The sequence below is a fragment of the Pseudophryne corroboree genome, chromosome 2 (genome assembly GCF_028390025.1).
Source record: "Pseudophryne corroboree isolate aPseCor3 chromosome 2, aPseCor3.hap2, whole genome shotgun sequence".
Lineage (NCBI taxonomy): Eukaryota > Metazoa > Chordata > Amphibia > Anura > Myobatrachidae > Pseudophryne > Pseudophryne corroboree.
Genome location: NC_086445.1, coordinates 386189691 through 386213538, shown reverse-complemented (window position 1 = coordinate 386213538; position 23848 = coordinate 386189691). Strand labels below are relative to the sequence as shown.

General features: G+C 44.2%; 2 protein-coding genes across 7 annotated transcripts in view; one reads left to right on the top strand and one right to left on the bottom strand.

Annotated features, from left to right (window-relative positions):
* CYFIP1 (cytoplasmic FMR1 interacting protein 1) overlaps window positions 1-23848 on the bottom strand; it is a 414017-nt gene that overhangs the window by 89661 nt on the left and 300508 nt on the right. The window lies entirely within an intron of this gene.
* FNDC9 (fibronectin type III domain containing 9) lies at window positions 11775-17467 on the top strand. Its single transcript, XM_063957129.1, has 2 exons — window positions 11775-12312; window positions 15847-17467. The coding sequence occupies exon 2, from the start codon at window positions 15913-15915 to the stop codon at window positions 16585-16587; it is 675 nt and encodes a 224-aa protein (XP_063813199.1). The 5' UTR covers window positions 11775-12312; window positions 15847-15912; the 3' UTR covers window positions 16588-17467.

Sequence of the window (23848 nt, the reverse complement as noted above, 5' to 3'; positions counted from 1 at the left end):
AACCCCGAGAACCAGGGAGAGATCCCACAGAGCAACAGGTGGCACAAAGGGTGGCTGTACATGCAGCACCCCCTTTAAGAAGGTACGAATGTCTGACAATCTAGCTAGTTGCCACTGGAAAAGAACAGACAGGGACGAGACTTGGAACTCAATGAAGAAAGTCTAAGACCCAGATCCAGACCCACCTGTAGAAAGGTTAATAAGCGGGACAGATGGAAGGTCCACGGGTTGAACTCTTTGGTAGAGCACCAGACAAAGTAAGCTTTCCGAATTCGTCGTAAATTATGGCCGAGGAACGATTCCTGGCCTTGAGCATCGTTCAAATGACCCTGTTGGAGAAACCCTTCACCTTCAGGACTGCTGCCTCAATACCATCAAAGCTAGGAATTTGAGATCTGGATGAAGGAATGGGCCTTGAGAGAGGTCATGTCAGAGTTTGAAGCAGTGGTGTGTTGACGGAGAGACTCCAAAGATGTGTACCATCCTCTACGTGGCCAATCACCTCCGTCATCGCAACTGCCTCCCTGACAGTTTATGTACGCCACTGCTGTTGCATTGTCCGACTGAACCTTGACAGGGTGGCTATGAAGGAGGTGCTGAGCTGCAGATAGAGCTCGGAAGATGGCTCTGATCTCCAATACATTGATGGAAAGTCTGCTTTCTTGAGCTGTCCAGCGACACTGGAATGACTGGGTCTCACATACTGTTCCCCATCATCACAGACTGGCATATGTGGTTATCAGGACCCAATCCAGGATCCAGAATGGACAGCCCTGGGTCAGGTTGGATTTCAGAAGCCACCATGCGAGGGAGTGATGAATCTCTCGGGAGAGAACAATGGTCTGCGCTTTGATATGTAGGTAAGAGCCATTCCACTGTTTGAGAACCTGTAGTTGCAGAGACCCCGGGATCTTCATACATGCATGGAGGCTTGGCGATGATGTAAGAAGGACTTCATTGTGCTGCGGCTGGAAGACGTGTTGGAGGCGAGAATACAAGAATGCTCCTAAGTGCAGCATTTCCTGCGAAGGCATTAAAGACAATTTCCTCCGATTTATGTTTCAGCCGAGAGATTGTAACAAATGTTGCCTTGTAACATCTCTGGGGTCTGGGCCAATAAGAGATGATCGTCCAGATATGGCAATATCCTAACTTCTCTGCGATGCAGGTGTACCACCATGACCACCATAATCTGGGTAAATATATGAGGAGCTGTAGACACTAGTGCCTGAAATTGGAAGTGATCTTCCAGGTTGGCAAATCATAGTAAGCGCTGCTGGTTGGGCTGAATTGGAATATACAGGTATGCACTCTGAATATCCAGAGATGCCATGAAGTCCCCTGGTTCCAGAGTTAGGATAATGGATCGAAGGGACTCCATGTGAAACGTGGGAATTCAAAGACACTCCATCCGGCATTTGAACTAGGAAAAGGTTTGTATAAAAACCTTGACCCTTCTGGTCCTGGGGTACTGGGATAACGACACTGGAGGCTAGAAGAGACTACACTGAAAGCTGAAGAGATGCTGCTTTTGCTGAATCCCGCAGAAACCTGGTACAAAAGAACAGTCGAGGAGGGAGTCTCTGAAACGTCAGTGCGAGTCCCCGAGAGATGACACCTCTGACCCATGCATCTGTGTTGCTAAAACACTTTGGCGCAAAAGACAGAAGTTGGCCTCCCACCCTGGGGTCCCCCAGGAGGAGGCCCACCCTATCAAACTGTGGGGCTGTCTTGGATGCCGCTAGTGTAGAAACTATCTTGTCAAGTTCCTGTCCAAAAAGCTCATCTCCTGCATAAGGGAGTGCTTCAAGAGCCTTTTTGGAGTTGGTGGCTGCGCGCAAAGAGTGCAGCCAAAGGGTTAGTCTAGACGCGATCATGGAAGCTGAAATCTTGGATGCTAGGAATCCCGTATTTATGGGCACCACGCCAAGGTAGGTACTCGCCTTCTGGATATTTAAGACATACACGAGTAACTCTCTCCTCCTCTTGCCTTCTCTCAGGCCATGTTCTAGTTTCTCTGCCCAATCACCAATAGCTTTATCTACCCATGATAACGCAGAGGCTGGATGAGTTATGTCTCCCACATGAGAATAAGCAGATTTGAGGAAGTTTTCTAGTTTCATATCTGTGGGATCATTGACGGAAGAGGTATCAGGGATAGGAAAAACGCTCCTTGTGCACTAACTATAGGTGCACAAAGAGCTGTAGCAAGCAACGCAGGCGGAGTAGACAAGTGGTCTACCAACTGTGAAACTACCTATGTCAATGTGGCTGCCCAGGCTGGTTCCTGCAGGACCTGCGAGGAGGGCGACTTCCTCCCAGGAGCCATAAAGAAACGGGTATACAGGCCATCATTGTCAGGATCCTGTGGGGAGAGTATGTTGACACAGACGCTACATGTAAGAGGCACCGGTGCAGTAAGCTTGTCAAGCTCTGACTTTGGCAGCCATGTTTACCAGGATAATGTCAAACACATAGAAAAACAGCGACTAAAGGCTGGAATGCAAGAGGGTAAGGCTTATGACAACTCTATGAAGTGCTTCAGCTAAAACTGAAAAATATTAATGACTGTTAACCACTATCAATATTAGCTATTGCACCAAGTACAGGCTTTTCCTATATAGTGATGGCAACTAGGATCAAGCACACAAACTCTCAATGCACCATATATGTGGGCAATCATACTCAACTGTCCTGGTAGGAAAGCAGGCAGGAGTGGAGGTAAGGACCAGGTTACTATAACTCCTGTCTGTAGGATACCATAAGCACCAGAGGAGAGATTATGAGTAGTTTTTAAAATGTGGAAAATAAGAATTTACTTACCGATAATTCTATTTCTCGGAGTCCGTAGTGGATGCTGGGGTTCCTGAAAGGACCATGGGGAATAGCGGCTCCGCAGGAGACAGGGCACAAAAAAGTAAAGCTTTACTAGGTCAGGTGGTGTGCACTGGCTCCTCCCCCTATGACCCTCCTCCAGACTCCAGTTAGGTACTGTGCCCGGACGAGCATACACAATAAGGGAGGCATTTTGAATCCCGGGTAAGACTCATACCAGCCACACCAATCACACCGTACAACTTGTGATCTAAACCCAGTTAACAGTATGACAACAGAAAGGGCCTCTTAAAGATGGCTCCTTAACAATAACCCGAATTAGTTAACAATAACTATGTACAAGTATTGCAGATAATCCGCACTTGGGATGGGCGCCCAGCATCCACTACGGACTCCGAGAAATAGAATTATCGGTAAGTAAATTCTTATTTTCTCTATCGTCCTAAGTGGATGCTGGGGTTCCTGAAAGGACCATGGGGATTATACCAAAGCTCCCAAACGGGCGGGAGAGTGCGGATGACTCTGCAGCACCGAATGAGAGAACTCCAGGTCCTCCTTTGCCAGGGTATCAAATTTGTAAAATTTTACAAACGTGTTCTCCCCCGACCACGTAGCTGCTCGGCAGAGTTGTAATGCCGAGACCCCTCGGGCAGCCGCCCAAGATGAGCCCACCTTCCTTGTGGAGTGGGCTTTTACAGTTTTAGGCTGTGGCAGGCCTGCCACAGAATGTGCAAGTTGAATTGTGTTACAAATCCAACGAGCAATCGACTGCTTAGAAGCAGGTGCGCCCAACTTGTTGGGTGCATACAATATAAACAGCGAGTCAGATTTCCTGACTCCAGCCGTCCTTGCAATGTATATTTTTAAGGCTCTGACAACGTCCAACAACTTGGAGTCCTCCAAGTCGCTAGTGGCCGCAGGCACCACAATAGGTTGGTTCAGATGAAATGCTGATACCACTTTAGGGAGAAAATGCGGACGAGTCCGCAGTTCTGCCCTATCCGAATGGAAGATTAGATAAGGACTTTTATAAGATAAAGCCGCCAATTCAGATACTCTCCTGGCAGAGGCCAGGGCTAGTAACATAGTCACTTTCAATGTGAGATATTTCAAATCCACCTTTTTCAATGGTTCAAACCAATGGGATTTGAGGAAATCTAAAACTACATTTAGATCCCACGGTGCCACCGGAGGCACCACAGGAGGCTGTATATGCAGTACTCCCTTGACAAAAGTCTGGACCTCAGGGACAGAGGCCAATTCTTTTTGGAAGAATATTGACAGGGCCGAAATTTGAACCTTAATGGATCCCAATTTGAGACCCATAGATAATCCTGATTGCAGGAAATGTAGGAAACGACCCAGTTGGAATTCCTCCGTCGGAACCCTCCGATCCTCGCACCACGCTACATATTTTCGCCAAATGCGGTGATAATGTTTCACGGTGACTTCCTTCCGTGCCTTAATCAAGGTAGGAATGACTTCTTCTGGAATGCCTTTCCCTTTTAGGATCTGGCGTTCAACCGCCATGCCGTCAAACGCAGCCGCGGTAAGTCTTGAAAAAGACAGGGACCCTGCTGTAGCAGGTCCCTTCTCAGAGGTAGAGGCCACGGTTCGTCCGTGAGCATCTCTTGAAGTTCCGGATACCAAGTCCTTCTCGGCCAATCCGGAACCACTAGTATTGTTCTTACTCTTCTTTGCCGTATGATCTTCAATACCTTTGGTATGAGCGGCAGAGGAGGAAACACATACACTGACTGGTACACCCAAGGAGTTACCAGTGCGTCCACAGCTATTGCCTGTGGATCTCTTGACCTGGCGCAATATTTGTCCAGTTTCTTGTTGAGGCGAGACGCCATCATGTCTACAATTGGTCTTTCCCAACGGTCTATTAACATGTTGAAAACTTCTGGATGTAGACCCCACTCTCCCGGATGAAGATCGTGTCTGCTGAGGAAGTCTGCTTCCCAGTTGTCCACGCCCGGGATGAACACTGCTGACAGTGCTATCACGTGATTCTCCGCCCAGCGAAGAATCTTGGCAGCTTCTGCCATTGCACTCCTGCTTCTTGTGCCGCCCTGCCTGTTTACATGGGCGACCGCCGTGATGTTGTCCGACTGAATCAACACCGGCTTTCCTTGCAGGAGAAGTTCCGCCTGGCTTAGAGCATTGTAGATTGCTCTTAGTTCCAGAATGTTTATGTGAAGAGACTTTTCCAGACTCGTCCATACTCCCTGGAAGTTTCTTCCTTGTGTGACTGCTCCCCAGCCTCTCAGGCTGGCGTCCGTGGTCACCAGGATCCAATCCTGAATGCCGAATCTGCGGCCTTCTAATAGGTGAGCCTTCTGCAACCACCACAGAAGTGACACCCTTGTCTTTGGTGACAGGGTTATTCGCAGGTGCATCTGCAGATGCGACCCTGACCATTTGTCCAACAGATCCCTTTGGAATATTCTTGCATGGAATCTGCCGAATGGAATTGCTTCGTAAGAAGCCACCATTTTTCCCAGGACTCTTGTGCATTGATGTACTGACACTTTTCCTGGTTTTAGGAGGTTCCTGACCAGATCGGATAACTCCTTGGCTTTTTCCTCTGGAAGGAAAACCTTTTTCTGAACCGTGTCCAGAATCATTCCTAGGAACAGCAGACGAGTTGTCGGGATTAAATGGGATTTTGGAATATTCAGAATCCACCCGTGTTGTCTTAGCACCTCTTGAGATAGTGCTAAAGCTGTCTCCAGCTGTTCTCTGGACCTTGCCCTTATTAGGAGATCGTCCAAGTATGGGATAACTAATACGCCTTTTCTTCGAAGAAGAATCATCATCTCGGCCATTACCTTGGTAAAGACCCGAGGCGCCGTGGACAATCCGAACGGCAGCGTCTGAAACTGATAGTGACAGTTTTGAACAATGAACCTGAGGTACCCCTGGTGTGCGGGGTAAATCGGAACGTGTAGATACGCATCCTTGATGTCCAAGGATACCATAAAGTCCCCTTCTTCCAGGTTCGCTATCACTGCTCTGAGTGACTCCATCTTGAACTTGAACTTTTTTATGTAGAGGTTCAAGGACTTCAGATTTAGAATAGGCCTTACCGAGCCATCCGGCTTCGGTACCACAAATAGAGTGGAATAATACCCCTTTCCTTGTTGTAATAGGGGTACTTTGACTATCACCTGCTGAGCGTACAGCTTGTGAATGGCTTCCAACACCCTCTCCCTTTCGGAAGAGACGGTTGGTAAGGCAGACTTCAGGAAACGATGAGGAGGATCCGTCTCTAATTCCAACCTGTACCCCTGAGATATTATCTGCAGGATCCAGGGGTCTACCTGCGAGTGAGCCCACTGCGCGCTGTAATTTTTGAGACGGCCCCCCACTGTCCCCGAGTCCGCTTGAGAGGCCCCAGCGTCATGCTGAGGTTTTTGCAGGAGCCGGGGAGGGCTTCTGTTCCTGGGAAGGAGCTGCCTGTTGGTGTCTCTTCCCTCTTCCTCTGCCTCGTGGCAGGTACGACAAGCCCTTTGCTCTCTTATTTTTGTAGGAGCGAAAAGGCTGCGGTTGAAAGGTCGGTGCCTTTCTCTGTTGGGGAGTGACTTGAGGTAAAAAAGTGGATTTCCCGGCAGTAGCCGTGGCCACCAAGTCTGATAGACCAACTCCAAATAACTCCTCCCCTTTATACGGCAAAACCTCCATGTGACGTTTTGAATCCGCATCGCCTGTCCACTGTCGTGTCCATAAGGCTCTTCTGGCTGAAATGGACATAGCACTCATCCGAGATGCCAGTGTGCAAATATCCCTCTGTGCATCACGCATATAGATAAATGCATCCTTTATTTGTTCTAACGACAGTAAAACATTGTCCCTATCTAGGGTATCAATATTTTCAATCAGGGATTCTGACCAAACTACTCCAGCACTGCACATCCAGGCAGTTGCTATAGCTGGTCGTAGTATAACACCTGCATGTGTGTATATATTCTTTTGAATAACTTCCATCTTTCTATCTGATGGATCCTTAAGTGCGGCCGTCTCAGGAGAGGGTAACGCCACTTGTTTGGATAAGCGTGTGAGCGCCTTGTCCACCTTAGGGGGTGTTTCCCAGCGCGCCCTAACCTCTGGCGGGAAAGGGTATAATGCCAATAACTTTTTTGAAATTATCAACTTTTTATCAGGAGCAACCCACGCTTCATCACACACGTCATTTAATTCTTCTGATTCAGGAAAAACTGTTTGTAGTTTTTTCACACCATACATAATACCCTGTTTTACGGTATCTGTAGTATCAGCTAAATGTAACGTCTCCTTCATTGCCAAAATCATATAACGTGTGGCCCTACTGGAAAATACGTTTGAATTTCTACCGTCGTCACTGGAATCAGTGCCCGTGTCTGGGTCTGTGTCGACCGACTGAGGCAAAGGGCGTTTTACAGCCCCTGACGGTGTTTGAGGCGCCTGGACAGGCATTAATTGATTGTCCGGCCGCCTCATGTCCTCAACTGACTGTTTAAGGGAAGATAAACCATCACGTAATTCCACAAATAAAGGCATCCATTCTGGTGTCGACCCCCTGGGGGGTGACATCTGCATATTTGGCAATTGCTCCGCCTCCACACCAATATCGTCCTCATACATGTCGACACCACGTACCGACACACACCGCAAACTCACAGGGAATGCTCTAATGAAGACAGGACCCACTAGCCCTTTTGGGGAGACAGAGGGAGAGTCTGCCAGCACACACCACAAAGCGCTATATATACAAGGGATATCCTTATATTAAGTGCTCCCTTATAGCTGCTTTAATATATATATATATATAGCCATTAATGTGCCCCCCCTCTCTGTTTTACCCTGTTTCTGTAGTGCAGTGCAGGGGAGAGACCTGGGAGCCGTTCTGACCAGCGGAGCTGTGACAGAAAATGGCGCCGTGTGCTGAGGAGATAGGCCCCGCCCCTTTTTCGGCGGGTTCTTCTCCCGCTATTTTTCCAGTCAGGCAGGGGTTAAATATCTCCATATAGCCCCTATGGGCTATATGTGAGGTATTTTTAGCCTTGTATAAGGTTTATATTTGCCTCTCAGAGCGCCCCCCCCCAGCGCTCTGCACCCTCAGTGACTGCCCAGTGAAGTGTGCTGAGAGGAAAATGGCGCACAGCTGCAGTGCTGTGCGCTACCTTATGAAGACTGAGGAGTCTTCAGCCGCCGGTTTCCGGACCTCTTCACGCTTCAGCATCTGCAAGGGGGTCGGCGGCGCGGCTCCGGGACCGGACTCCACGGCTGGGCCTGTGTTCGATCCCTCTGGAGCTAATGGTGTCCAGTAGCCAAGCAGCAAATCCACTCTGCATGCAGGTGAGTTTACTACTTTCCCCCTAAGTCCCACGTTGCAGTGATCCTGTTGCCAGCAGGACTCACTGTAAAGAAAAAAACCTAAACTAAACTTTCTCTAAGCAGCTCTTTAGGAGAGCCACCTAGATTGCACCCTTCTCGTTCGGGCACAAAATCTAACTGGAGTCTGGAGGAGGGTCATAGGGGGAGGAGCCAGTGCACACCACCTGACCTAGTAAAGCTTTACTTTTTTGTGCCCTGTCTCCTGCGGAGCCGCTATTCCCCATGGTCCTTTCAGGAACCCCAGCATCCACTTAGGACGATAGAGAAACTCTAATTACTGCCAGAGCATGTGCAATGATGGCAGACTTAACAATTAGAAACAGTGAGTTGGGAGGGGTGACCCCATTACCAAGCTGTGTGCAATAAACTCTCTCGCCTTTGCAGGATAATTAAAAAAAAAAGTTAGTACACCATAAGCCATAAGTACAAGTGGGCAGGGTTCAGCAGGGTAAAACAGACATGGCTATCTGAAATGCATTAGCATAGGGTACTAAACTATCTGCATTTAGGAGATGGAAAACACATGAAAAAGCATCTAAAAACCTCTGACCTGCAGGGATTTTTTGTATCTGGTAGGAGAAAATAATGGACTCTCCTTATAAAAGACCCCGTTTCTCAGAGACTTTCCACCCATTTTAGGAGAATGAATAAAAAAAAATTAAAAAAAAATGGGGCCCATATGCTTCCCACATCCAACCTTTGGAAGATACTTTTACAGGAAACAGAGCAAGTCAGGACCCTTGATATGCCTAGTCACACCAACAAAGCAAAAGTTATTATGCACATATGATGGGTTCCCAAATCGTCCAAGTTTTCAATAAGAAGGACAATCCAAGTACTCGAGGCCTGACAAGCATAATGGAGAGCCACTGCAGTGCCCTTTACATCACTAAACCATGACTCCAGGGAGACCATCAGTTTTGCATTAGACTCAATTTTTAACCAAACACATTGCTGTGAAAGTAGTCGGAATACTGTCTATGTTTTATTCTAATAAGGCATAATGGGAACCTTTGTCTTAAGGACATACTCTGTGGGCCTCAGAGAAGACCGGTATCTGGGAATCAGCCAGAGAGAGGGAAGGGGAGATGGGGGAGGCTGAGATCTAGCAGTAGAATGCTTAGGTTTGCCCATTTGGTTTCTCACGTATTGTTCATATCAGGATAACAAATAGATAAATGAATAGGCCACCCATTTAAAGTAAAAAGCTCAATCACACATTAAACATATACAGAGCACAGACAACAAACACATAATGCAATCATAATACAATGATGGTATTGTAGATTAATCATCCACACCACAGTGAACACTACCATGTTGAAACCAATGGAGAGAAGCAGAGTCACAATAGAAAAGAAGAGCAGTCATATAAACACAAGTAATTATAGCAGGGGATTATATACAACAGAGACTGCCCAAGGAATAATGTCCAAATCTGACGGTAGGTACTGTAAATCCAATGGGATTCACAACACTGCAATCTAAACTTCACAAGATACAACCACCATAGGCACAGAAAACAGGTCTCTAGTTGCTATCGCTAAAACCAAATTGGTAACAAGCAGATCAAAGCTGGCTACTGACTGAGAGGTCTCCTTAGACAAAATCACAGGAGCACCTATGAAAAAAAGTTATGCAGTCAGAGGGTCACAATCATCCAGAGTTTACCTGCTGAGGTTTGACAAAGAAGGTAAATAAATCCGGCATAGGACCAGACAGCGATGGTGCAGGAACACTTGCCAGCCAATATCAATTGGAAACAAGGCAGAGGGAAGAGGTACAATCATATACTACATAGCTACCTAAATAGAAGGCAAGTATGTCAGGTTATATGACCTGAAGTCAGGCAGGTCAATACCAGGAAGATGAATATGTACTGGGCACACAAGCAGGAACAGCAACAGATATCCCAGAGATACAAAGCTCAGCACCACAACCATTAGGACCAAGGTAAGGGATGCAATGAAGTGATGCAGTGTGTTAGCTGTTACTGCCACTCGTACAGCCAGTAATTGCTCGGAAGTGTCCCCACACAGGTGCTGTGGTCCGTTCCAATAGCTGAAAAGCCTCAGCAGGTAACAGCAAGAATAATAGAATCAGAGGTCACACAGCCCAACAAATGGAGACACAGACCTCAGCTCCATAACGTCCGATTGGCTGCAAAGATCCTCCCCACAACCATGAAAGAAAGTCAGTGAACAGCCCAGTGCTGGGTAGTACATACAATTCTCACTCTCAGAGAACCCAATTCAAAAGTCAGTATAATCTAGTAAAAGGCAGCCCTTGCTAGGTTGTGCATTCATGACAGGCATGTTTCGCGGCCAAAACAGTGTTGAGCCAATTTGGTCTTAGTATGGAGTCCCGATGCACTTTTACCTGTATTTATCCTCTATACCAATGATTCCCAACCTTGCTCTTCAAGGCACACCAACAGTCCAGGTTTGAAGGATAACCATACTTGAACACAGCTTACTTCATTAGAACCTCGGTGGTCAAGCATGGCTAATCTTAGAACCTGGACTGTTCGTGTGACTTGATGACAGAGGCTGGGAAAAATGACTCTATACGGTGCCATTGATTTCACCCCTCATTTGCCCAAATAAATGGTACAGAGCTTCAGCAGGGAGGAGCTAGATAAATAGCAACCTTTCAACGTGGCTTGTCAATCAGAAGTGAAGAACCACACCTTCTGAAAACAAGCAGATCTGATTAAAAAAAAATAGGCTGCAGCTGCTGTGATATGAAACAGAAGGAGTAAACTTTGGGTTCCGCATGTTGTAATGGTAATGAACACTGTTCAGAGTGAAGTGAATATAAAGTGAAGATAAGCACTAAGAAGAATAGGTATGCAATTCCAATGTCTCCTATTTAATGCATATCAATGAACAGTGTCAATTTATATTTCAGTAAATCACAATTGTGAAAGTCAACTTGCCTTTTACATGTGCATAGTCAGTCACTTACACTCCTTGTGAATCAATGCATTGGAGGAGAGTGCAGAACAAAGGGTTGATAGAATCAACTACTAGTCTATAATAAATACTGCTGGGAGCAGTGTATTTAATATTATGGGGGTATTTATTAAAGTTTGGGAGACAGAAACAATCGTAGGAAATAAAGTACTAGCCAATCAGCTTCTGCATTTTACAGGCTATGATTGAAAAACAACAGAAGCTGATTGGTTGGTGTTTTATCTCTCACCAAGATTTGATAAATACCCCTGTAAATCTATATATAATCTCTTTCCAACAAGAGACAATTTACGCTGAAGTAAAAAAAATATATACTGTATAAGAATTAAATGGACCGTGCACTCTGTTTATTGTCCTACGAAGGAGGATTTCAGCATCATTTAGGCAAATTGCTATCACAAGTATTTAGATGTAAACTAAATTAAAATGAACCTAGGTATTTCTGTGCGCACACACAAAAATAAAAAATGCAGATTGCTTTCCTCTGCTACCAGTGAGCTAAGACATTGCTGCTCTACATTCAAGTACCACAGCAAAAAGGGGATGACATTTGTCTCTGGTCAAGCAGAAAAATAATTACAAATTGTATAAGAAACCACAGAAAAGCATCATATGAATTGAGAACTCATTTTGACGCAGGAAAGATAAACAGATTACAGCGCCTGTACTAGTGACCTCCCTTACAACAAATATCAGTGCTGTACTAATGACAGCTAGTTCCTCTGTCTGGTAATGATCTCAAAGAGAAGGGGGAAGTACCAGAGTTCAGTGCTCTCCCTAAAGGAGAGAACATAAGGCAGTGAAGTGAGAGACGGGCTGAAGAGGGGGAGGGTAAGGGGAAAAAAAAATCATCTTTTTATGTCTTTTAAAAACCAAGGCAACCGAGCACTTGGGGAATATGCGCTCACATGTGAATTCATGCAGCAAAGACAAAGGAGTCGTTTCACCAATGTCCCTGGAGAACGGAAACACAAGTGACGGGCAAAGAGAGCTGGCAGAGTAAGGAATGCAGAAACTGATAAGCCACAGGTGCAGATCACATCCAATTAATTACAGTGTGCAGAGAAATCAGAGACCTCATTCAGCAGAAGTCGAGTCCAGTTCCACCAACACATCTGAGGTAGGCTACTACTTTTTAGATTTTGCTTTGAAAATGTAAAAATAATATTGTAATTTGCAAAACTGATGTTTGATCAATATGGTATATGCTTGGTCAGCTTATATTTTACGGAAATAGTAAGAAAGTTATATATATATATATATATATATATATATATATATATATATAGCGTGATCATCTACGAGTAGTCATGCTGTGTTACTCATGGAGAGGTCAAGCCTGCCAGCATTGTGCATATGTACAGAATTTGGATTTAATTCCTTATATAATTATGCAGTTACCAGTACTCAGACCAAATGGACCATCTGGTCTTTGTAATACCATGCCTATGTATTTGAGAAGGTCACCTCTCCTAACCGGACCTGTAACTATGACATTTACAGACCACTCTTCTATCTAGATTATGAAAATGGATATTTAACATGACCAGAAATAAGAAGGATGTGAATATAAATTAGGGTCTCATGGTATGAACAAACTGCTAAATATATGGAAATACAGTTGTACATACTCTGCAACTGTATTTATAAGAGAAAGGATACTGGTTGTAAAGCCTTCCAGCTTAGCGTGTGTGTGTAGTGCAGCTGTCTCATGCATAACTTTGGCTATAGCAGAAGAATTTAGATTATACATGTAGAAGCATAGAACATATATAATACAGTATCTAATACCTATTTATGTTACACTGAAATCAAATTCATATGGTTAACCAGGCAGGTTAAGTAACTTTGGATCATTTTCCAGTGGCCATCATTGCACCCCAACACTATGATGGTTGTAAAGGTCAAATATATGGGAACAGAGTAAGAACGTAATAACAGAAAATAACAAAGTATAATGTTTACGTAGCCATATGCAAGACCTAAAGTGAGAAGACTCCTTAGGTTATGTACTATGTGTTAACTGAATGCAAAAACAAGCAAAACCCCTTCTGAACAGTATTGTCACTTTAAACATGCCTCAATCCAAGCACAAGTGATTCTTCCTAGCTGCATCTAATTGCATTAACAATGTACTCCTATTAAGATGGATGTAATTTTTAAATGCACACCAGACTCACTGTAATGGAGTAAGAGGTCAAAGTGCAACACCACAGCACAATGGAACGTGCACTGAATACATGGAAATAATGCTATTTGGGTTATTATTTGGTAGTGATTTACATTTTTCCTTGTGTTTACATGCACATTACCAGCATTACAAAAGCACATAAATGCATAAACATTTTAGCACTGATGAGTATGTAGCCTACAGCTGGCCTTAGAGGCAGCCGCCACCCCCTCCCCCCCACAAAAAATAAATAAATAGAAATACACATGCTACCAACTCTACACAACTATTGCAAATGTTATACAAAATAGACCTTCCCAGTTATAGGGGGGTATTCCATTAGTGCCATTTTTTATTGGCTAGGTAAAAAAACAGCACTTTTCGCTATTTTTTAGGGCGAATGGGGATTAGCCCTATGCAATAGCAGGGCCATTTTTTCGCCTATGCAAAACATTCAGCAGGAGTGAAAAACACGTGGATCAGCAATTCCACGTGTTTTTGCAGCATTTTTCGCTAATGGCTTTAACAAAAAAAAGTAATGAGTGAGTACTTATTCCTTAAAAATAGAAAAAGTCTTTCCTATTAATATATACGAGCACTAATCATATATATTATTTTTTTTGCGATACAGTAACTAGTATTCATAATACTATCTGGTTACATACATTACTAAAAAAGGCAAATAAAAAATGACCATACATTCTATTTAAGTTAACAAAAAAATAATAATCTTAAAATAGAATTGCAATATAGTATTGTTTTGGTTACTGATCGCTCTCAATAAAAATTCTAACTTAAAAAAAAAAAGAATTGCAATATAGTGGCAATTTTATGCAAATATACAAAATTTTATGTTCAAAAACACAATTAAAATATATTCCACACACAGCATACATAATGTGGCTTATTTAAAATATAATAAATAAAATATGATTATTTCACATTGGGTAGGTGCAATGTCATCATCTGTATAGTGCAAAGGAATTGTACGATAAGCATGGTAAGTGGTCGGTCAGTGACAGACTGTGGGTGTAGTGTTCCCAATCTGACTAATGTAATAGAAATATATTAAGCATTTATAATTCTTAGGGGGATATTTATACATACAGTGGAGAGTGATAAAGTGCCAACCAATCAGCACCTTTCGTTTTTTAAAATGACAGAATCTGTTTCGGTTGAAATTTCTCTCAGGAAGCTTTGATAAATATAACCATAAGAGCATTACAGTTTAAATAAAATTAGATAAGGCGTGGTTACAGTTCTGTTTATAATCAATATAGAATGTCAAATAGGGCCAAACAATACAATATACAGCGATTTCAACATCTGCACTATTATAATCAGGGACGGAGATCTAAAATAAATCGTTAATGCAAAAAGCTCCACAGTATACAGGTCATCTGGAATTTCTGAGGTGAATAAAAAACCAATAAACCCTTTTAGAAATGGCAGTGACAACAAAATGTCAGACTCTTGTAGTTTAAAAGTTCTAAACTTCTAAAATGTGTTCCTGAGCTAATATTTTATTCAGTAATAGCAGTGAAGCAGCAAATCACATAGACATCAAAAACAGTATAATCAGAAACAATATAAATTAGACTGCCCACTTGTGAACTACTGTTTCCCAGTATGTGTTTCATGGAAAAACTACATGAAAAGGTTTAGTTATCTGTATACTTTTATTTATGGTTCTAAAAATAAAAACTTTATATCTTATTTTTGACTGATTTGTAATCACTGAATGCACAAATCTACGGGATCACCAAAACAACCTCATACGGCACCTATAGGTCTCACCTAGCACATATTCCATCCATTTAATAGGGGTTGTTGGTCCTGGTCCAGAGTTGTCCATTGTGAAATAATGAGTGGCACAGCAGCAGCGCTGGTCATAACAGAGACATCATTTTGATAAGCACAAGAAATGCGCTCAAAGCTATTTTTTTGAAAATGGCAGAAGTCTCCGGTATGTAGCTTGTTGCATCCATGGCCAGAAGCACAATCACTAAAGCTGTCCTAATGATCAGTAAGTTACTACTTTAACAAGAGTTGCCTCAATGTTCATCTCTTAATGAACTAAAGGGTAGCTTTGTAATTAGTCCTTACCCTTGCTCAGAGAACACAGGCTACAATCAGGAGCATCAACAAATTAGTAATAATGCACTATGATTGCAACACTTTTATTTGCACGTATAGCAAAAAGGTAAACCAGTGATAAATAAATGAAAAACTAAACAAATAACAGCTGAATAAATCATGCAAGTTTAAGCAACACGAGGAATATTGGACAAAATGAATGCTTGCCTTGTTCCAAGTAAATGTGATTATAAATAACTTAATAATAAAACCTCCTTCAGATAATGGTTATGCCTTTGAATTTAGGTCCACAATGAAACAATTTTGAAATATGTGTTTTACAGCAGATATGCAAAATAAGTAAGAACCCTCAAATTTCAGCATCTAACTATTGTTTTTCTATCACAGTGATTGCCTGGAGTTAAAGCCATTCTACATTTTTCAACTCATCTAAACATAGTCCAGGAAAGCAGTATGGTAATCACTGTCCAGAACATTACAGCAGACACAGCTATGATCATCTGGCCATCAATCTCTAGCTGTGCTGACAGCTTCTACAGCATAATGTACCAGTCCAACTGGAATACAATGCTATCTGGGTACTCCAGGAAGAACTTCCAGAAGGAAGAGAGAATTCCTGGCAGCCGGACATTCTTCACTATTGAAAACCTCACCCCTCTCACAACATACATTCTGTGTGTGACCTGTCAGTCTGCCAACCCCTCCAGTGACCAATGCAAAATCTTCCATACTTTAGGTCAAGACCCAGCGTCCGTCAACAGCAAGAAAAAAGATCTGGCTTTAGGCATCTGGCTCACCAGCAGCATCATTCTTCTCATTATAGCCTGCATCCTGCTCTATGGCTGCCTACATATATGGTGGCGGAAACGTCAAGAGCGTGCTAGGGCAGAAAATGCAGAGCGGAATGATGGAGACAAGAGGGAGGCCTGGGCAAAAAAAGAAGAGCCAGTGGAGGAATACGAGAAGGCAGGCTCACTAGCAAGTGCAGAGAGCAAGAGGGACAGCACTTGCATAGATGGAAACCCGTTAGGTGCCATTATCAAAGACCCGTTAACAACTGATGAAACCAACAGCTTCAATTGCATTGACCAAGAGACAGCAGGCATGCACCAAATTGCAGTTAATTAACAGCAACAAATCTTCAACCTTTCACTCAGCAAGTAGCATCACTTGTGCCCTTATAATAATCACTTAGGAGCATCCTGTAAAGTACACCCAATCCAAGAAACACAGAGTGACGTATCCACATCCACTGGATTAATGAAAGGCTGTTAATGGGAGATGAAGGAATAACTAAACCCAATTATGCTCTAGTATTAATGTGTTACCTCGCATTAAGAAATTAATGTATACATTTTTTAATGCATTACATTGGAGGCCAAGAGCTCACAAGGTTCAATTACTGGGAGATAAGAGTGTTACTTTAGTGTAATTACCGTTAAATACCACATCATTAAGGCCCATCTATATTAAATGGTGGTAACTCAGGTCTTCCCATGGCTCATCACAATTTATTTGCTCTTTAATTAAACAAACACTTAATACAAGAAGCATGTATGTGTCTATAACAACATATAGGCAGTCGTGGAAAGAAGTGCTCATTTACATGTTTTACATAATGTTGGTAGTACTACACATTTATGTTGCTTAATAAGTACATGTAAATCTCACTGGAAAAGCAAAGAATATTGACAAGAACTGCAATATCATTAGTATCACTATATGAAACAGATCTGAACTATTCTATTCAGAAAACCATTTTTATTTCATTTTTCATTAAAATTTATTTAATGGCTACATGCTACAATGAGAACATTACAATTTTGGTGGCAGAATCAGTGTATCTGAGACTGTATTTGTCTACACAGTAATTATTTTGTAAGTGCTATAAAGAAATACTGTACTTCCCTCACCTCCACCATTGTAACATAATATGGATTTAAATTAACTATAAATACGTTACTGCATTATTTTGCTTTTGTGACAATATTAAATCTATAGTACCTTTCTTTGTTTTTCTATGTGCGTCTTGTCTACATAATTTGATATCTGGAGCATTTGTTACATTAGATACAAAACTAAGTTTGAAAACAGTTGTGCATTTGATATTTCAGTGGGGGGGGGGGGGATGAAAGAATAACCACCATTTTATACGGAGCAGACTGGAAACCCTGAGTGCACAGACTATTGTTACCATAAAATCATAAACTGCCAGGACAGATCCATAAGAGCAATGGCGCGATTAAATAGGGTTTGGCAATTTGCAAGCACCACATAATGGGCCATTTTGGGAATATTGTAATCAATAATTAACACATTGTATTTTGGCCAAATTATTTATCAAAAACTACTACTGGAACTACAATTAGCTGCAGTAAACAGCTAATTATCTCAATTGATAGGCGAGGCAAAACCAAATCTCTGAAAGCAGAGACGGCCACCGAAAACACACAAGTTTCAACGAACGTGTGTGTTTTCGGGAGAAAATTTATTTTTTTACGGACGATTTAACTGGAAATCCTGTAATTTGGCGAGATATCGGAAAAAAAGTGTGAAAAACTCAATGTTTTACCGCGGCTAACTGGATACCGCCTGAAGTCTAAATTAAAACATAGTAGGCAATTAAATAAAGCCAATTACGAGAAAGGAAATAAAAGGTGGTCACCGTTTCTCAGTCTGTAGAACCTTAAGTTACTAGTTTAGTAAAAAAATAAGATTTTACTCACCGGTAAATCTATTTCTCGTAGTCCGTAGTGGATGCTGGGGACTCCGTAAGGACCATGGGGAATAGACGGGCTCCGCAGGAGACTGGGCACTCTAAGAAAGATTTAGTACTACTGGTGTGCACTGGCTCCTCCCTCTATGCCCCTCCTCCAGACCTCAGTTAAGGAAACTGTGCCCGGAAGAGCGGACATTACAAGGAAAGGATTTTGGAATCCAGGGTAAGACTCATACCAGCCACACCAATCACACCGTATAACTTGTGATAATATACCCAGTCAACAGTATGAACAACAACAGAGCATCAGACAAACCTGATGCAACCATAACATAACCCTTATTTAAGCAATAACTATATACAAGAATTGCAGAAGAAGTCCGCACTTCTACGAGACTACGAGAAATAGATTTACCGGTGAGTAAAATCTTATTTTCTCTAACGTCCTAGTGGATGCTGGGGACTCCGTAAGGACCATGGGGATTATACCAAAGCTCCCAAACGGGCGGGAGAGTGCGGATGACTCTGCAGCATCGAATGAGCAAACACAAGGTCCTCCTCAGCCAGGGTATCAAACTTGTAGAACTTTGCAAAAGTGTTTGAACCCGACCAAGTAGCTGCTCGGCAAAGCTGTAATGCCGAGACCCCTCGGGCAGCCACCCAAGAAGAGCCCACCTTCCTTGTGGAATGGGCTTTTACTGATTTTGGATGCGGCAAGCCAGCCGCAGAATGAGCCTGCTGAATCGTGTTACAGATCCAGCGAGCAATAGTTTGCTTTGAAGCAGGAGCACCTAGCTTGTTGGATGCATACAGGATAAACAGCAAGTCAGGTTTCCTGACTCCAGCCGTTCTGGCTACATAAATCTACAAAGCCCTGACTACATCTAGTAACTTGGAATCCTCCAAGTCACAAGTAGCCGCAGGCACCACAATAGGTTGGTTCACATGAAAAGATGACACCACCTTTGGCAGAAATTGCGGACGAGTCCGTAATTCTGCCCTGTCCATATGGAAAACCAGATAGGGGATTTTACATGACAAAGCCGCCAATTCTGACACACGCCTAGCCGAAGCTAAGGCCAATAGCATGACCACTTTCCACGTGAGATATTTTAACTCCACGGTCTTAAGCGGCTCAAACCAGTGAGATTTCAGGAAACTCAACACCACGTTAAGATCCCAAGGTGCCACTGGTGGCACAAAAAAGGGGCTGAATATGCAGCACTCCCTGAAAGAAAATGGATAAGGCCGAAATCTGGACCTTAATGGACCCCAATTCTAGGCCCAAAGTCACTCCCGACAGTAGGAAGTGAAGGAAACGGCCCAGCTGGAATTCCTCTGTAGAGGCATTCCTGGCCTCACACCCAGCAACATATTTTCGCCGTATATGGTGATAATGTTTAGCCGTCACGTCCTTCCTAGCCCTTATCAGCGTAGGAATAACCTCATCCGGAATCCCTTTTTTCTACTAGGATCCGGCGTCCAACCGCCATGCCGTCAAACGCAGCTGCGGTAAGTCTTGGAACATACAAGGTCCCTGCTGCAACAGATCCTGCCCTAGAGGCAGAGGCCATGGGTCCTCTGTGAGCATTTCTTGCAGCTCTGGATACCAAGTCCTTCTTGGCCAATCCGGAACAATGAGTATTGTTCTCACTCCTCTTTTCCTTATAAGAGAGGAAGAGGAGGAAACACATAAACTGACTGGAACATCCACGGTGTCACTAGTGCGTCTACAGCTATCGCCTGAGAGTCTCTTGACCTGGCGCAATACCTCTGTAGCTTTTTGTTGAGGCGGGGTGCCATCATGTCCACCTGTGGCAGTTCCCACCGACCTACAATCTGCGCGAAGACTTCTTGATGAAGTCCCCACTCTCCCGGGTGGAGGTCGTGCCTGCTGAGGAAGTCTGCTTCCCAGTTGTCCACTCCCGGAATGAACACTGCCGACAGTGCGCTTACGTGATTCTCCGCCCAGCGAAGAATTCTGGTGGCTTCTACCATCGCCACCCTGCTCCTTGTGCCGCCTTGGCGGTTTACATGAGCCACTGCGGTGATGTTGTCTGACTGAATCAGAACCAGTTGGTCGCGAAGCAGGGTCTCCGCTTGACTTAGGGCGTTGTATATGGCCCTTAGTTCCAGGATATTGATGTGAAGGCAAGTCTCCTGCCTTGACCACAGCCCTTGGAAATTTCTTCCCTGTGTGAAGAAAGGAGGCTTGCATCCGTGGTCACCAGGACCCAGTCCTGAATGCCGAATCTGCGACCTTCGAGAAGGTGAGCACTCTGCAGCCACCACAGGAGAGACACCCTGGCTCTGGGGGATAGGGTGATTAACCGATGCATCTGAAGATGTGATCCGGACCACTTGTCCAGTAAGTCCCATTGGAAGGTCCTCGTATGGAACCTGCCGAAAGGAATGGCCTCGTATGATGCCACCCTCCTTCCCAGGACTCGAGTGCAGTGATGCACTGACACCTGTTTTGGTTTTAATAGATTCCTGACCAGTGTCACGAGCTCCTGAGCTCTCTCTATCGGGAGATAAACCCTTTTCTGGTCTGTGTCTAGGATCATGCCTAGGAGAGGCAGATGAGCTGTAAGAACCAACTGCGACTTTGGAATATATAGAATCCAGCCGTGTTGCCGTTACACTTCCAGAGAAAGTGATACGCTGTTCAGCAACTGCTCTCTTGATCTCGCTTTTATGAGGAGATCGTCCAAGTACGTGATAATAGTGACACCTTGCTTCCGCAGGAGCACCATCATTTCCGCCATTACCTTGGTGAATATTCTCAAGGCCATGGAGAGACCAAACGGCAACGTCTGAAATTGGTAATGACAATCCCGTACCGCAATTCTGAGGTACGCCTGATGAGGTGGATAAATGGGGACATGAAGGTATGCATCCTTTATGTCCCGAGTCACCATAAAATCTCCCCCTTTCAGGCTTGCAATAACCGCTCTTAGCGATTCCATCTTGAACTTGAACCTTTTCAGGTATATGTTCAGGGATTTAAAATTCAATATGGGTCCGACCGAACCGTCTGGTTTCGGGACTACAACATGGTCGAATAATAACCCCCTCCTTGTTGAAGGAGCGGAACCTTGACCACCACCTGTTGAAGATACAATTTGTGAATTGCAGTTAACACTGTTTCCCTCTCGTGGTGGGAAGCCGGCAGGGCCGTCGGTGAGGGGGCATCTTCTCAAAGTCCAGCTTGTATCCCTGAGACACAATATCTATTGCCCAGGGATCTAACAGGGAGTGAACCCACTTGTGGCTGAACTTACGAAGGTGTGCCCCCACCGGGCCTAGCTCCGCCTGTGGAGCCCCAGCGACATGCGGTGGATTTTTGTAGAGGCCGGGGAGGACTTCTGTTCCTGGGAACTAGCTGTGTTGTGCAGCTTCTTTCCTCTGCCCCCGCCTCTGGCAAGAAAGGACGCACCTCGGACTTTCTTGTTTCTTTATTCGAAAGGCTGCATTTGATAATGTCGTGCTTTCCTAGGCTGTGCAGGAATATAAGGCAAAATATCAGAATTTACCAGCTATAGCTGTGGAGACCAGGTCCGAGAACCCTTCTCCACACAATCCTCAGCCTTCCATATGCCTCTTAAGTCGGCATCATCTGTCCATTGCATATTCTACAGGACACGTCAAGCAGAAATCGACATAGCTTTGACTCTAGGACCCAGTATACTCATGTCTCTTTGGGCATGTTTTATATATATATATATATATATATATTATATATATATATATATACCTATCTCTTAAGACAGCATCTTTAATATATATATATATATATCTCTATATATACATATATATATCTATATGCATACTAGGGTCTCAATCTCTGCTGATAAGGTACCTGTCCACACTGCCACAGCGCTATAAACCCATGCCGACACAATCGCCGGTCTGAGTAGTGTACTAGAATGTGCACGCTATCTGCAGGATCCCTGAGAATAGCTAGTGCTACCTTCTGGGCAAACGTGACACCCTAGGGGAAGATTCCCATCACATCCTGGCCCTAGTGGGGAAAGGATACTGCCTGAGAATTTTTTTTGTGGGAAGCTGCAGTCTCTTGTCTGGAGATTCCCGCTCTTTTTCCTCATGAGAGGAGGAAAACTTTCTTCCCCTTAACATGTGTACCCTTGTGTCAGGGACAAATGAGTCATCAGTGATATGCAAATCATCTTTTATTACAATAATCATATACTGAATACCTTTCAGCCATTTTAGCTGTAACTTTGCATTATCGTAGTCGACACTGGAGTAAAACTCTGTGTCGATATCAGTGTTTATTATTTTGGATAGTGAGCATTGTGAGACTCTGAAGGTCTCTGTGACATAGGGACAGACATGGGTAGATTTCCTGTCTGTTCTCTAATCTCTTGTGCAATAAATTCACCTTAGCACTTACACATATCCAAACAGGTGTCGGCGTTGTCTCCTTAGGGGAGCCTTTTACCTCAGACATGTCGACACACACGTACCGACACACCACACACAGGGGATGCTCTATTTGAAGACAGTTCCCCCACAAGGCCCTTTGGAGAGACAGAGAGAGAGTATACCAGCACACACCCCAGCGCTATATGACCAAGGAATCACACATAACTTAGTGTTAACCCAGTAGCTGCTGTATATATTGTTTTTACGCCAAATTTATGTGCCCCCCCCTCTCTTTTTCACCCTCTCTATCGTGTTTCTGCAGGGGAGAGCCTGGGGAGCTTCCTCTCAGCGGAGCTGTGGAGAGAAAATGGCGCTGGTGAGTGCTGAGGAAGGCCCCGCCCCCTCAGCGGCGGGCTTCTCCCGCGATTTTGTGTAAAATTAATGGCGGGGGCTCATGCATATAACAGTGTCCAACTGTATATATGCTGCTTTTGCCAGGAGGTACTTAATTGCTGCCCAGGGCGCCCCCCCCTGCGCCCTGCACCCTACAGTGGCCGGAGTGTGTGGGTTAGTGTGGGCGCAATGGCGCACAGCTGCAGTGCTGTGCGCTACCTCATATGAAGACAGGAGTCTTCTGCCGCCGATTTTGACGTCTTCTTGCTTCAACCCGCCGGCTTCTGTCTTCTGGCTCTGCGAGGGGGACGGCGGCGCGGCTCTGGGAACGGACGACCAAGGTTAGGTTCCTGTGTTCGATCCCTCTGGAGCTAATGGTGTCCAGTAGCCTAAGAAGCGCAACCTAGCCGCAGTTAGCAGGTTTGCTTCTCTCCCATCAGTCCCACGTAGCAGAGAGTCTGTTGCCAGCAGAAGCTCTCTGAAAATAAAAAAACCTAACTAAAATACTTTCTTATTAGCAAGCTCAGGAGAGCTCACTAAAATGCACCCAGCTCTGTCCGGGCACAGATTCTAACTGAGGTCTGGAGGAGGGGCATAGAGGGAGGAGCCAGTGCACACCAGTAGTACTAAATCTTTCTTAGAGTGCCCAGTCTCCTGCGGAGCCCGTCTATTCCCCATGGTCCTTACGGAGTCCCCAGCATCCACTAGGACGTTAGAGAAACTAATTGTAGTGATCCATTTTAAAAAATTCCACTCCACAAGTAAAGGTCTGCTAAAATCCAGACTTAAAAGATATGAACCATGAAAGGAAAATGACATTTAGGGTGGAATTCAAATACTCGTGGTAAATTACTGCGGGTGAAAATGGGAGGTAGCCTCTATTCAACT

What these genes read in the sequence shown, in the direction of transcription:
- FNDC9 (XM_063957129.1), top strand. Translation starts at nt 15,913, where the DNA reads ATGGTAATCACTGTCCAGAACATTACAGCAGACACAGCTATGATCATC.